At 41.0% G+C, this 15,781-nt stretch overlaps 2 protein-coding genes across 3 annotated transcripts in view; one reads left to right on the top strand and one right to left on the bottom strand.

Moving 5' to 3' along the window:
* The first annotated feature begins 735 nt into the window (after positions 1–735).
* LOC116221060 (GTPase IMAP family member 9-like) lies at positions 736–4,983 on the top strand. Its single transcript, XM_031570184.1, has 5 exons — positions 736–775; positions 883–912; positions 2,569–2,643; positions 2,891–2,935; positions 3,620–4,983. The coding sequence occupies exons 1-5, from the start codon at positions 754–756 to the stop codon at positions 4,504–4,506; spliced, it is 1,059 nt and encodes a 352-aa protein (XP_031426044.1). The 5' UTR covers positions 736–753; the 3' UTR covers positions 4,507–4,983.
* A 5,717-nt stretch (positions 4,984–10,700) lies between these two features.
* Positions 10,701–15,781, bottom strand: part of sept5a (septin 5a) — a 19,092-nt gene continuing 14,011 nt past the window's right edge. For both annotated transcript variants that reach the window (XM_031570182.2, XM_012825487.3), the window contains 7 exons: positions 14,912–15,046; positions 14,663–14,780; positions 13,295–13,396; positions 12,783–12,879; positions 11,711–11,846; positions 11,218–11,320; positions 10,701–10,843 (listed from right to left, as the gene is read on the bottom strand). In XM_031570182.2, the coding sequence (XP_031426042.1) occupies positions 10,781–10,843; positions 11,218–11,320; positions 11,711–11,846; positions 12,783–12,879; positions 13,295–13,396; positions 14,663–14,780; positions 14,912–15,046 (754 nt within the window). In that variant the 3' untranslated portion in view covers positions 10,701–10,780. The remainder of the gene's footprint in view (positions 10,844–11,217; positions 11,321–11,710; positions 11,847–12,782; positions 12,880–13,294; positions 13,397–14,662; positions 14,781–14,911; positions 15,047–15,781) is intronic.

Genomic DNA, 15,781 nt, shown 5'->3' with positions numbered 1-15,781 from the left:
TAAACAGCATATATGGCTAAAGTTGGAGATGCTTGTGGTTCAGATCTGCACCACTGAATTCTGAGTATGTTCCACGTGCTTCGTCACTGCACTTTATTGGAATAAAGACATATTTTTGGCATCAACCACAAAAGAAACTTCCTTTTTCTTACAGACAACATTTGCTGGCCACTATGATGTCTAGAGGACTTCTACACAGGGAGAGTGGGGGCGGGTTGGGCAGAGAGAGAGAGAGAGAGAGAGAGAGAGAGACGATGAGAAAAGATGAGAGGAGCAAACACTGGTAGCTTTATGGAGCAACAAGTTATGTAACGCAGCATCAAACTAAATCTGTACAAATGGTAATTGATGTCTGATTGAATGAAAAGTGATGGTAATTTAATTAGGAGAGCAGTCACTGGATAACCCTAAAGGAGTGTAGAGACTGTAAAGAGTATTTTCAGATTTGCTGGAAGATATGTAAGTGTCTTCTTCGTGACATGTTTATTGGTAAGCATAACATAATTGGATAAATCCACAGAAAGGTGTGAAATAACAATACAATAAAATGACATAATAGAATAACTCACTCAGCTGGTGCCAAGAAACTAGCCTAACGTGTTCTTATACAACACACAGAACACTGGTGCTGCAGTACACACAACTCGCCGCAACCACGTTGTTCAGATCAGTCTGAGCGAGTTCTTTTGTGCAGTAAAACCGCATCCTGCTTCTGATTTCCTGTTCATAAATGCAGAAACGGAAATATCAGAAATGGCTGGTGTCAGCGATAGAGGTACGTTTTTTAAAATCTGAAATAAGTCAGCATAAAATGTTATAAGCTATCTTTAATTCTAACATCTATCATAGAAGTGTTAAATGATTTGTTTTGTCTTTCATCAGCTCCACTCCTTCGGGGGACATCTGCTCCTGGTGAGTCCATTGGAAACAGCCCTTTACACAGTTGTTGTACTTTACAGGTTCAGATTCAAATGTATTTTTCTTTTGTTCAGTTATTGAAGTGCACAACATTGACATGCTTGTGGCTAGATACACAAGAAACTAACAAGCAAACACAAAATATGACAACAGCACAGTGAAACTGAAGTGTTAATATTACAGTTTTTCTCGATTGCTTTGGCACATTTTTCCATTCACTGTTTACTTTTTCAAAACAGCTCACACACAGCCCTTAACAGAAGATGAAATGACCAAAACACTATATGATGTTTGCAGAATGACACCACCTTCTTAAAATGTATCACACACCCATCAAAACCAAACATTTCCATCAAAACCTACAATTTGTGCTCAATTGAAAATGTATGTTTTCTCATTTATTTTAACAATGGATAACAACATTCAAAGTACAGCTATCAATATCAACCTCTGAAACCATCACTTCAACTTTTGTGCAACACCCTCACAGTATTGACTATTTTACCACTGACAAATCTGTTCTGCAGTGACAATCTCCCCCTGCCACCAGTGTGAGCCAGGGTGTTGATTCTGTAAAAATAGTGCAATAGGCTATAAATACTGTAAATATACAGTAATCAGAATTCTACCGTATATATCGTTAATTACTTGAGTAAAACTACAGTACTACGTTGTATTGTGGCAACACACTTTACAAAAGTATAGAAATGGTTGTTGCCAAGAGTGCAAATACAATGAAACACAGTACAGTAAATTGACTGTAAAGGCCAGCAAAGTGTCATTGTCAATGCCGAACTTACAAACAATTGATGCCACAGTATGACGGCTCAGGTTTGGCTGAACCCTTTGGCCAGCCTCTCTCATGGAGAGGTCGTGATTGACTAATTTCATTAGAGCATCTTACACGAATGCCACATCCCCTGACAGGGGCCCCTCTATCTGTACCACGGCCTCTTCCTTGTCCTAGTCCTTGCTGAGGTTGTTGGTGGCGGCCTCCTCGATCCATGCTTGGTATTAACTTCAATCTATTGACCTCTTTTAGAGGTTGAGAACTATTTGATTAGTTGTGCACAGAGAGTTCACACCAGTGCTGACGATATTTAGAATATAGAGAGCAGTTTCAGTAGGCTGCTACTAAGTGTCTGCAATGTGTTGACATGGTTATTCAATTAGGTTTTGTGTCTTTCTCTGAAAAGTGTGTTAACTGTTTTGAAAAGTGTGTTAAAACTCAAAGAAATTTGTGTGAAAGCAATGAGAAATAGTTAACCCATTCGCCAGAGAAGACTCTTGCTGTGCAAAGAAGATGTGCGCATTAGATTAATTGACCCATGATTCGCTAAATGTGTGTAAGCAATCAAGAAAAACTGTAAGTACTACATTTAATTTAAAAAAGATAAATAAATAACTCAAATAACATAACTAACTTAAATAACTACTAATTATCTAATAATTGTTGAAAAAGTCATTTCCATTTCTTTTCGAAAGGTTTTGTCTTATCAGAGTGGGCTGTCATATCAGTTTCTGTTGTATGTTGAGTGTTGTTTGATTTTTACGGGTTTTAGTATTTTCCTGCGTATGATATATTGAAGGTAAAACTGGACATTCTCATGTCATTCCAAGTTTTCACTCTTCTCCATTTGATGCATTCAGGACCTCAGACTTCATGCAAAAAAAACAGAAGATACGTGAAAAAATCACATTATCTTGTCGTGGAAGGCCATGAAAGTATGTCAAGAAGGAGGATTTTCAACAATTCAGGGCAAAGCTATTATGCAGTTTCAAATTGTACACAATGAATATTATGAATATCATTCATAATTATGAATATATAATATTTTGAATAAATATTTAAAGCAAACATCAACCATCCGAGGAAATCTACTATTGAATAATTTAAAATAGTTTACAGAATATGTATACAGAGTATATATTGTTATATACTTTTATCTTTCTTCGGGTTGATCAACTTTAGATGAAACCCTTTCCCAAGAGAGAGATCAGTGCATGGGGTCTTCAGGTAAGAAGCATCATTGCAATAAAAACACTCATTGTGTCAGGATCCTGCTCTGTCCGTTTTGTGTTTGTCTATTTTGTCATGTGCTTCTTGTGTGTGTTTGTTATGCCATGTGTTTCCCTGTGTTTTGTTTATTATTTCCATGTGCTCCTTTGTTGTCATTCTGAACTCCGCCCCCACTTGCCTTCTACCACGTCCTGTTTTTTTCTATCACCTACCACAACTGCCTTGTTAATCACCCTGTTTGTTTCCCTGATTGGTTTCTCCTGTGTCTTGTTAATTCCCCTTGTTTAGTTCACCTGTGTCTGGTTGTCTAGTTCCCCCTCTGTTATTTATGTTCAGTCTGTCCTGTGTCGGTTTAAATGTTTAATGTTTAAATGTCCTGTCAAGTATGGTGAGAGATTCTGTCCTATTTAGCTGTGTGCTTTCCCCGTATTCCGTCTCTACTGTGCTTTCGTGTTTTTTGTGTTTTTGCCCTGCCCTATGGATTCTGTATTTCTGGTGTTTTGGGAATCCTGAGTTTTTGCCTGGATCTTCTGTGTTTTTGAGAATAAATTCTAAGTTTGTCTGCATCTGGTCTGCGATTGGGTCCTTTTCCAACCCTAACACATTGTTACATTTTACTGTTACTAAGTGTTACATACTGCTGCGTAATATCATAACATGTCTAAACTATTGGTTCCACAGAAGACGAACTGAGAATTGTGACAGTTGGTAGAACTGGATCAGGGAAAAGTTCAACAGGGAACACCATCCTTGGACGCACAAATGCTTTTAAAGAGGATCCTTCACCTAATTCTGTGACCAAGCAATGTATCAAAAAACATGCAGAAGTGTCAGGAAGGCGTGTCTCTGTGATAGACTGTCCTGGAAACTTTGATACATTTATGGATGACAATCAGTTCAAAACTGAGATAGAGAAATGCATTGATCTGTCTGTGCCAGGACCTCACGTGTTCCTTCAAGTGATCAGACTAGGGGTGAGATTCACAGAGGAGGAAGAAAATGCTGTGGAATGGATTAAACGTAATTTTGGCGAACAAGCCTCTCTATATACAATAGTACTGTTTACTCATGTGGATGACTTGGGAAACAGAAGAGTAGAGGACTGTATTGCACAATGCCCTAAACTCAGAAATGTCATTGAAACTTGTGGAGGGAGATATCTTGCATTCAATAATAAAGTCAGAGAAAACTCCCAGGTCAAGAAGTTATTGAAATTGATTGACAAGATGTTAAAACTGAATCCTAAACCGTTCTACACAAATGACATGTACAAAAAAGCTCAGAAAAGGATTGAAGAGGAGGAGAGGATGAGACAGGAAGAGATTAAGAGGAAAGAGGAAGAAGTAAAGTGGAAACAGGACGAGGAGATCAGGAGGAAGAGAGAAAAAAAGGAAAAACAGGTTTCCATAGGTACCATGATAGGTGGTGGACTGATGGTTGCAGGAGGGGTAACAGCAGGAGTAGTAGCTGAAATTGTCCTGGCACCTGTAATTATAGGGGTGGTTGGTGCTGCAGGATTGATATCAGCAATTGGATACTTTGTGAAACTTAAAACAAGAGAGCAGTAGATGAGTGCATTTAATCATACTGTAGAGTGGATGCTCTGTTATGATTAGGACACATAGTGCATGTTGTGTATATGCTCTGTTATGATTAAGACATATAGTGCATGTTGTGTATATGCTCTGTTATGATTAAGACATATAGTGCATGTTGTGTATATGCTCTGTTATGATTAGGACATATAGTGCATGTTGTGTAGATGCTCTGTTATGATTAAGACATATAGTGCATGTTGTGTAGATGTTCTGTTATGATTAAGACACATAGTGCATGTTGTGTAGATGTTCTGTTATGATTAAGACACATAGTGCATGTTGTGTAGATGATCTTTTATGATTGTTCATTATTAATCAGACATATTACTTCCACGTATCAGTACCAGATTCGTTTATCTGTGTTATTAACATCTGCAAATGTGTTATTTTTTGCTTTTCTATCTTGTTTGCTTGATTATCACTGAAATAAATGAACATTTCACCAGATCCAGTGGTCTTCTCTGTTAGGCCTATCCTCAGTCTTACTTTTTTCTGAAAACCACATGCAAAGAAATCATCTCAAATGTGTCATGCACTTCACAATAAAATCACCACGTGGATCATTATTAAGCCATTGATTGATTGGCAAATCACATCTCGACCGTTTAAATGATAGGGAGAATTCAAATTTTAATCCACCAGTCAAGAGAATCTCTTATAAGCAGTCAATCTAGCGACACCTGTTCCAGTAGTCTTTAATAGTGCTGACTCTGTAAATGGGGAACAAACATAGTGGCTTATACCTAAACAATTCCAGCCAATCAACACAACACTTCTGTGCTCCTGAAGCATCGTGTTGATTGGCTAAAATTATTAATGGATTGGATTAGATTTGCAAACCACACCTTTAAACCAGAGCGACTGTCTGGGACTCCTGTGAATCCAGACAGACTTCCTCTGACATCCTCTGTGTCTCCTGCTAGTGCTGTGCCCAGGCTGCTGTGGAAGACGGTGAGAGGATCTTCAGTGGCCTCCTGCACTCCATAGAGAGAAGAGCTGAGGAGGAGGCCAAGCTGCAGCGGGCTGAAGAGCTCCTGAGGAGGAGAAGGCTGGAGGAGGAGATCGGTGAGCTGAGGAAGGACGCTCGTCTGGGCCGGCGCCCCCTCTCACTCAACACAAGCCATCTCCCTCAGGTACAAATGTGCCCTCTTAAACTGTGTTGGACTGAAATTAAATTGGCCATCTACACAAAGTCAGCTGTGAGTCTGTGGTACAGGTTACATAAGTCGTTTAAATGTTTAAAGTAACTACAACCACAAATTATTACTGCTACTGCACAAAGTAGAAGCCATTTTGACCTAAGCCATGATGTTAATACACATGAACACATTACAAATTAAAAAAATATATAGGGATAACAACCTACCATCATTATTTATTGGATTAAAAACACCACAATTTTCGCCTTCTCTGTTGGGATATATGATAAAGCTCTTAGATGTTGCCACCAGGGGTCAGTGTTGTCCATCACTTGATGCTGTGCACTCCCATTCATACTGCACTCTCCCAAAGGAATGAATCAGTGACTTCTGTTTGAGTATATTACTCTATGTTTCCCCACCTCTGCCTTCTGCCTCTAGACTTCTCAGTCTGTGTGTGACCCTCATGGCAGTAAAGGTGTTCCCACCATCAAGGTCAACCAGCACTTTGCCTTTGAAACACAGTACGGTAAGGTATTCATTCTCTCAGTTCTTCCATACTCGACATGATTACAGAAAAGACATACCTTATAACAGCACTCTAAAATACACTGGTTATCTATGGAAGGTCTGTATTGCTGAAGCAGTCTATCACTGAACTGACAGAGACTGGGAAACTTCTGTAAGCATGCAAAACATTTCACTCTCTGGAAATGTCTGGAGTATGTTTCCTCTGCTTTGTTTTCGAGCATGTATGTTTGTTTTGCAAATAACTTTTGCCAACTTAGTTCATATTTGTAGAAAGATCTTGTTTATGATTTGGGTTTATTGCTGTGATTTGAATTGGCATTATTAGTAACTGTGATATTTTTGAGAGTTTAGCCTCATTCTACTTTCTTTTTCTCTACAGTGATTAAAGTTCAGAGTGTTCTGCCTCCTGAACCTGAGACCAGAGATGAGTTCTTACAGTGTAAGCTACACACACCCGATAGCCTGCTGTAACTAGTATTACTTTGCACTCAAAAAAGGGCAACAGGAGGGTGACACACTGTGACGAGTACCAATCCTACCCCTCTCACCCCGACCGCTTTGACGTCTGGGAGCAGGTGCTGTGCAGAGAGGGGACGTGTGGACGCTGCTACTGGGAGGTGGAGTGGAGTGGGGAGGAGGTCTCTGTCGCCGTCTCTTACAAAGACATCAGCAGGAAAGGACACGGCCATGAATGTGGCTTTGGATGCAACGATCAGTCCTGGAGCCTGGACTGCTCCAAATCTGCTTACTCTTTCAAACACAATAACGAGGAGACTGAACTCCCTCTAGTGGCCAGCTCCAGAATAGGAGTGTATGTGGATCACAGGGCAGGGACTCTGGCCTTCTACAGCATCTCTGACACAATGACCCTCCTGCACAGAGTCCAGACCACATTCACTCACACACTCTACCCTGGGTTTTGGCTCGGCTTTAACTTCCATTATGGTCAGTCATTAGTTAGACTCCTCTGAACCACAGCTCAGACTAGGATGCACACAGGATATAATTGGCAGTAAATCAGTGCCTGACAGATAACCACACACCAGACGGTTACAGGGTCTGGTGCAAATTTTACCCAGATCTTGCACACACGCATTGTGATCTGGTGGAGATCCAGTGCAGTCAGCTGCAATCTGGCAACCCCTTTAGAGGCCCATCCACATGGCCAACCCCTTTAGAGGCCCATCCACATGGCCAACCCCTTTAGAGGCCCATCCACATGGCTAACCCCTTTAGAGGCCCATCCACATGGCCAACCATAACGATAATAACAATTATAGCTAAAATAATATGATAAGAGAATCCTCTCACAAATATAATTCATGTTGTAATCCCAGGCCTTAAAAATGTGATTGATTCTGATTGGCTAGCAGTGTTTTCCACTGATATCTCTCTTCATTTCGTTGTGGTTATAGTGTGAAGTGTGAATGTTGCCGTTCTTATGCCCTAGAGCCATGGGGGTCAGTTACACTGGGGACATGGGGGTCAGTTACACTGGGGACATGGGGGTCAGTTACACTGGGGACATGGGGGTCAGTTACGCTGGGGACATGGGGGTCAGTTACGCTGGGGACATGGGGGACAGTTACACTGGGGACATGGGAGTCAGTTACGCTGGGGACATGGGAGTCAGTTACACTGGGGACATGGGAGTCAGTTACACTGGGGACATGGGGACAGTTACACTGGGGACATGGGAGTCAGTTACACTGGGGACATGGGGGTCAGTTACGCTGGGGACATGTCCTCACCACTTTTTGCAACCACCAATTTCGTCCCCACTTTTGACAACTGAAAATAAATTCTCACCACAATGAAAGGAAAGCTTCTCAAAATGTGTTTCGTTCAGTTGGTTTGATGGGAAATGAAATCTCTAATCCACTAATATAAAGTTAGTGAATTATATGAAATCAACATTTGTATTAGCTTATTATTTCCATCTGTGTGTGTGTGTGTGTGTGTGTGTGTGTGTGTGTGTGTGTGTGTGTGTGTGTGTGTGTGTGTGTTTGTGTTCTCTATTTTCTGCAAACATAATAAACATGTTACTGCACTCGCAGGTTGTAGCCATAATCGCAAATAGCAACTGAACTGCATAGGATACAGGTAAAGACACAAAACAGATTTAATCTTAAACATATTAATTGTAGAAATACATTGTATTAACAAACTGCATTAAAATGAAAATACACATTACAATAAATTGCATGAATGTAAACATATTGATGGATTCTTAAAAAAAGCTAACAGCCTGTAGGTATTTGATTTCACATTCAAAGTGACCATGCTATATAGACCTATAACTCTGATGTTGATGTTTCATTCCCCACAAATCTGTTGACCCTCATCTAAAAAGAAGTGCAAGTTGTCAGGTGGTCCTCCAAAAAGTTTTTAATAGTTGAAGGCAACTGTGCGCTACTCACAGGAATTGTAATTGAGGAATTTTGTAAAGGGCAGTCAGATTTGGGATCGCTCAATCCATGTCACTGGCCAATTGAAACCTCAACCATCTCCAGACTTCTGCGAATTTTGCAAAAAGAGAACATTGTAAAACTCTGTGCGGGATATATCAATTAAAAATCTTTCTTTCATTAAAAAACAGCGTGTTTGATGAACATATTTCAAAGTGGCTATACTAGGCTAACACTGCTGACTCCAGAATTCGTTTTTGCTAGCCCTGGCACCCACTGAAGGTCTGCTAGTGGTTACAATGTAGCTATTCTTTAATGGCCACCAGTCAGATGCCATCACCTCTGTTCCAGTGCATTACGTTCATCTAAAATACATGTCTATATATGTCATAAACTTTTTGTCTTCCTGGTGTTAAAATTCTCTGACAGTTTCTAAATGTTTCTACCAAGTTTTGTTCGATTTGTCAAAATAAGCCCAAATAAAAGTGTTGCTGTGTTTTAAAAGTCTTTAAAAAGTTAGATTTGGTGTGATTACACTAGCAACGATGGCCTTGCTAAATCTCTAACTAGTTATCTACTAATTCTGTCCTGCTCTGAATCCTGTCTAGCATACATCATGCTATATAACTGAAATAAAAGTGGACTTGTGACATGTGGATAACTTTCAGTGGACCATATAAAGCTGAGGTGAGCTAGTTACAGCTATGTTTGTTGAACACATGCAGTAGTTGGGTTATTGTATTGCTAGGCCCATAGATGTACGGCTAACATCATGAAGTTAGAGTCTCCGCTGTGAAGTGCGCTGGACTGGATTTCTGTTTCTGTCATCCGTGGGCATTAACTTGACAGTATTCACAGGTTACAGGATTTTAATGTTTGCTATGATTATTTAAATAAAATGTGCATAGTCCTGCATTGGACTTGAACCTAAACCCTCAGATACAGGAGGTGGCAGTGTTAATAATGACACCAAGAGCCCTTGGGTTTGTTATGTGTCTCTTGCACATGTCTTAAAGTTTTTGGGAAGGTTTTGTCACTGCAGAGTTCTGTATCAGCTGGCCACATCAGCTGGACAGAGATACAAACCCACTTGTTTTTAGCATGTTTTAACATTTTAGTTTAGCCCTACACAATCCCAATAGCTTTGGTGCATTTGTATTGGGATAAGTTCATCATAACAGCAGAGGCAGACACGCAGTGGCCCAGTGCCAGGTAGGACCATGTCAAATCCCATCTCTGTCTCCAGCACTTTTCAAAGCATACTGACACCCATGGCTTAAGCCAAATTGAAAACTAGTTTTTCCAGTTATCATGAAAGTTCTTAGTGGTAGTGTCGACGGCCTTAAACCAACCCCAGCAAAGAGTCACCTGCCATCTGAATCAAGTACTTTAATGTTAATTTAACCTGGAACTTTACTTTTACATTCACGTAGTGCTAGCACTGTAAAAAGCTATGAATCAAGTCAGCAATACAAAGATACACACACACAAACGTACACGCGCGCGCGCACACACACACACACACACACACACACACACACACACACACACACATATTCACACACATACAGTTGTACATGGGGGCAATCAGCCCCAAACAGCCCAGCTACAAACAGACCGCTTTACAAAACAATGTACCATAAGCAAATTCAAGATATGACTCCGAATGTAAAAAATAAACAACAATAACGAGCATAAATATCAATTAGACTCATTTCGATGTCTCTCAAATTAAACATTAATACCATCATTATATTAGACTATAATTCGTAGCAGAAGACTTCGTCCACTAAAAAGAAGGTAGGAAAGGAGAGCACATTAATCTGTCACTGTTTGGGCCAGGCAGAGGAGGACTAGAAGCTCCAGGCAAACTGACCAGCTGGGGGACAGGAGAGGGAGGCCACTGGGGCAGAGGAACAGAAGCATCATATACAGGCCAGGGTCGAGTACTGAGTGTGTCATTCACACTGTAGAGTCAGCTCATAGCGTCAGACAGGAGAGCAAGTGTGTGTGTGTTTGTGTGCGTAGGATTTCTGTCTGTAGGGTCTCTGTGTGTATTTTGTAGGGTCTTTAGAGGAGTGTGTGAGTGTGAGTGTGAGTGTGTGTGTGTGTATGTGTGTGTGTGTGTGTGTGTGTGTGTGTGTGTGTGTGTGTGTGGTTTTATTATCACTGTTCTTTCTCATGTATCTGTTGCTGCATCTTCTCCAGCATCTCCTGCATCCGCTTCAGCTGTAGACAGAAATGGGGAAGTCAGTACAGCATCATCACTAGGTTAGAACATCAAACATTACTGACACATTCACCATCACACACCAATGTCACACCATATCACGTATATCATACCGCAGTACCGCAGAGTTGTATACTTGCAACAATCCACCCATTTCAATTCACTATACTCCTAAGATATGAGTGCATTCACACCTTTATTAGGATTCCTAAATAAGGAGCGCACTTTTTAGTTAACCACAACCGCAAGTTGAATCCTTACCCCATAACTTAATGAATGTTTACAAATGTATTTAATTAGGAAATAAGGTTGGGACAGAAGGTTATGAGTTATGACACACAAACAGTAATTCACTGGCTATAGAGCATCTTACCTCCTCATCTTTCATCTTGATGAGTCTCTCTGTCTCTGCATCTGGGGTTGGGAGAGGCAGGATGGGGAGAGGACTGTCCACACGATTATCCTGAGTTAGTTTACTGTCACAAAACAAACAAACAAACAAACAAACAAATATCTGGGTCATAAACAGGCAACAGTGTACATATTACTGCCAAAACCTATTGGCAAACTTTACAATAACACAAACACCATAAACATGCACCAAAAAACAGTCTTATTATATAACCAGGCATTACTCATAAATACTAAAATATTGCTTTTAGAGATAAACTCTGTCAAAATGATACTCCATACTCCACCACAACTAATAAAAAGTTTAATATTACAGGCATTACCTTCACTGTCATGACTACATAGTCCTCTGCTAGCGCCTTTGTTCATTTTTGTTCATTTTGGAACTCCCTACACAACGCAGACACCTACACACACACACACACACACCTACACACACACACACACACACACACCTTGTCATGTCCTGTATGCACTGTGCTCTGTAGTTCTCGTAGTGGACGTCACAGGTCACATCCTTTAGGTCGTGCATGTGAGAGCGAATCAGCATGCTCCGCAGCTTCACAAAGTCACAGTGGGACTGATTCTCCACTGCAACACACACACACAGACATGTATTAATATAATCACACACACACACACCACACACACACAGAGACATGTATTAATATAATCACACACACACACACACACACACACACACAGAGACGTGTATTAATATAATCACACACACACACACCACACACACACACACACACACACACACAGAGACATGTATTAATATAATCACACACACACACACCACACACACACAGAGACATGTATTAATATAATCACACACACACACACACACACAGACATGTATTAATATAATCACACACACATACACACACCACACGCACACACACAGACATGTATTAATATAATCACACACACACACACACACACACACACACACACACACACACACACACACAGACATGTATTAATATAATCACACACACACACACACACACACACACACACACACCACACACACATACACACACACACACACACACAGACATGTATTAATATAATCACACACACACACACACACACACACACACACCACACACACATACACGCACACACACAGACATGTATTAATATAATCACACACACACACACACACACACACCACATACACACACACACAGACATGTATTAATATAATCACACACACACACATGTAATAATATAATCACACACACACACAGACATGTTTTAATATAATCACACACACACACACACACACACAATATAATAACACTAGGAAAAACAAGCACACAGACCCTCTCCTTTGGTTTTACTTTATAAAGGTCTAGTTTAAACAGTAAAAATATTACTAACATGGTCCAACAACCAGTCAACAACAATACCCCAATGGCCACTCAAATAGACTCAGACACACACAACTCAAACTCTGACACACACTCACAAACACACACGTACGCACACGCACACACGACACACACGGTCACACACCTTCTACAATGCCCCAGGGGTAGACACGGCCCCGCACCCGCTGTCCCCGTGCCTCCACCACTGTGTTACTGCCGATCACCGCCAACGGTGTACACTCCTGTACACACACACACACACACACACACACACACACACGCACACACACACACACAAATACATATTCATATAAGATAATTATCCATCCATCCATGTATCCACCTACCCATCCATTCATCTAGCTAGCTGTTGTTTTGCATGCTATTGCTATCCATCTTGCTATCTATTTATCAATCCATTCATACATCTGATAGCTACGGAATTATATTTGTATTTTGTATTTGTATTCATTTGTTAAAGTCAACTAATCAAATGAATCAATGTATACATGCAGTGTACATCATGTGCATATCCATCAATACATACTGAAGGATTAATATGATTATGTACAACCATTCCATGACACTCCTGGCAACAGAATCCTAGCAACAATGAACTCAATGAGGACACCAGCCCTTTAGTCTCGGCCTCCTCACCTTCAGCTCTTTGTCCAGCTGTTTGAACTCTTCATCCTCATCCGAGTCACACTCCGGGAACTGGTAGACTTTGATCCCAAACTTCTCGATCTCGTCTCGTACCTGGTGCAGACGCGAGCCGGGATTAGCATTGCTTTTAGCATTAGTGTGAGATTAGCATAATTCCACCTCATTACTAGACAAACAACCACTTCAGCGTTTCCACAACAACTCTGTACACAAACAAAAACTGTCCACTGCTCCTCAGCTTCTATCCTATAGACTACATATACTTGTCTCCCCACCATACCAACATGGTGTATTACGAACACAGTGGACCCCTAGATTTGCCTGTAGTACATCTACACTTAAAGTAACAGACTGAGACTGAATGGTATTTGTTAAACACTACCGGGACAGTTTTTGCTGGAATGGAGCTAAGTGTGCTGCCAGATCAGGAGGGAAGAACAGCTGGATTAAGATGTGGAGAGGCATTAGGCCTAGCCAATAATGGCTTAAACAGCAAGGGCCTCAAAGAAAGCCACAGGAGAAGACTGCACACTGAAGGGAGCTCCCAACATGTGTTAGTGATTTCAGCACACCGGTGACGCTTCCAGTGACGCGTCCAGTGACGTAAAGCTCTTCCTCAGACTTCTTCATTAAACAGCGAGGGGCCTGAGAGGCCTCAGTGGATACAAGGAGCATAAATGTTGGGACCAATAGCTAACATCTTTAGCTGCATAGCCATACAGCTCCTTCTTTACTGTTGCTGTAGGGGAACATTTATTTTAGCCCGTTAACTCATTGCTATGATATTAAATGAAATTCAACCTAGTCCAACCTATTCAACCTCACATTAAATTAAACCCTTTCTTATGCTTGAAAAAAAACAACAGCAAATAATAACAACAAACAAAAACAAAGAATGCAAGCCTGTCCTGAACAGGTGACTGCCCCAGGTAAACATCTGTTTCAGGTTTAAATGTTAATACGTCAAAGTGAGTGTTGATAGCATAAGTGGCGAGGCACTGTGCTTCTCCATGACAATTTATTAGAACGTCTGATGCAATAAACCTGCAGAAACTAGCACAAAGCGAAAACAGCTGGCGTGCTGATACAAACATACACCACACACACACACACACACACCACACACACACACACACACACACACACACACACACACACACACACACATACACATAACCATACACATAAAAATCACTCACATGCACACACACACACACATACACACAGAAATCACTCACATGCACACACACACACACACACACACACACACACACACACACACACACACACACACACAAACACACAAACAAACACACATACGCACATAGGCCAAGCGCCTGTTAAAGAGGCAAGTCTCACCCTGTCCTTGAGTTTCTTGATCTCATTAGGAGTGAGGCAATCAGCCTTGGCGATGAGAGGAATGATGTTCACCTTCTCATGAAGTGCCTTCATGAACTCCACATCTATTGGCCTCAGCCTGCACAGGACGGGACAGGGACGATTAATCAACCAGCCTCTACTTACACTCACACGTGTGTGTGTGTGTGTGTGTGTGTGTGTGTGTGTGTGTGTGTGTGTGTGTGTGTGTGTGTGTGTGTGTGTGTTTACCCATGTCCAAATGGTGGTATGAAGTATAGACAGCAATGAACACGGTTGTCTAGAATGTTCTTTCTGTTGAGCCCGCTCTCATCTCTGAAGTACTGCTCAAACTGCTGATCAATGTAGTCTGTGATGGGCTTCCAGCTGTGTCAGACACAGTGAGAGACAGAGAGGGAGAGAGAGAGAGAGAGAGAGAGGGAGGGAGAGAGAGAGAGAGAGAGAGAGAGAGGGAGAGAGAGAGGGAGAGAGGGGGGGGGGTTATAATCTTTCATGTGTACCACTATTAGGATAAATGCTAAATAATTAAAGCCCATAAACAGTGAATAATGAACACATATTGACAGTTCCACAGCTGTTTGGGATAAGTGGACACACACCACACACTGTTAATTGTGCGCATCATTGCTATGTCAACATTTTCACTGAAACCATCCTAGAGTCAAATTAAATTAGGTCAAATGTTGTTCAGCTACTGGACCTTAAGGCTCTTATGAAGAAGGTCACTGCACAACGCCTCTTCAACAAGACCTTACTCATATGCACACATATGAGTGTGTAAATATATGAAAAAACACATTGGGATCAGCTAAATATTAGCTCAGGAACAGCTACAGATAAATTCAGGATCAGACTGATTCAAAGAGATCAGTTCATAAGGAGTTCAGGATCATCTAAGAATACCCAAAAACCTAATGATCCAAATCAGCGTCATTTACAGATCAGTCAAGGGTCAGCCAAACATTTCCCAATGCACACATAATAATCACTCCAGGACCAATTTTAGGACCAGTTCAGAATCACATACGATCTGTTCAGAATTACATACAATCAGTTCAGAATCACATTTGATCGGTTCAGAATCCCATAACGACTGGATAG

This window comes from Clupea harengus, chromosome 7 (assembly GCF_900700415.2).
Source record: "Clupea harengus chromosome 7, Ch_v2.0.2, whole genome shotgun sequence".
Taxonomy (NCBI): domain Eukaryota; kingdom Metazoa; phylum Chordata; class Actinopteri; order Clupeiformes; family Clupeidae; genus Clupea; species Clupea harengus.
This window is presented reverse-complemented; position numbering and strand designations above follow the sequence as displayed.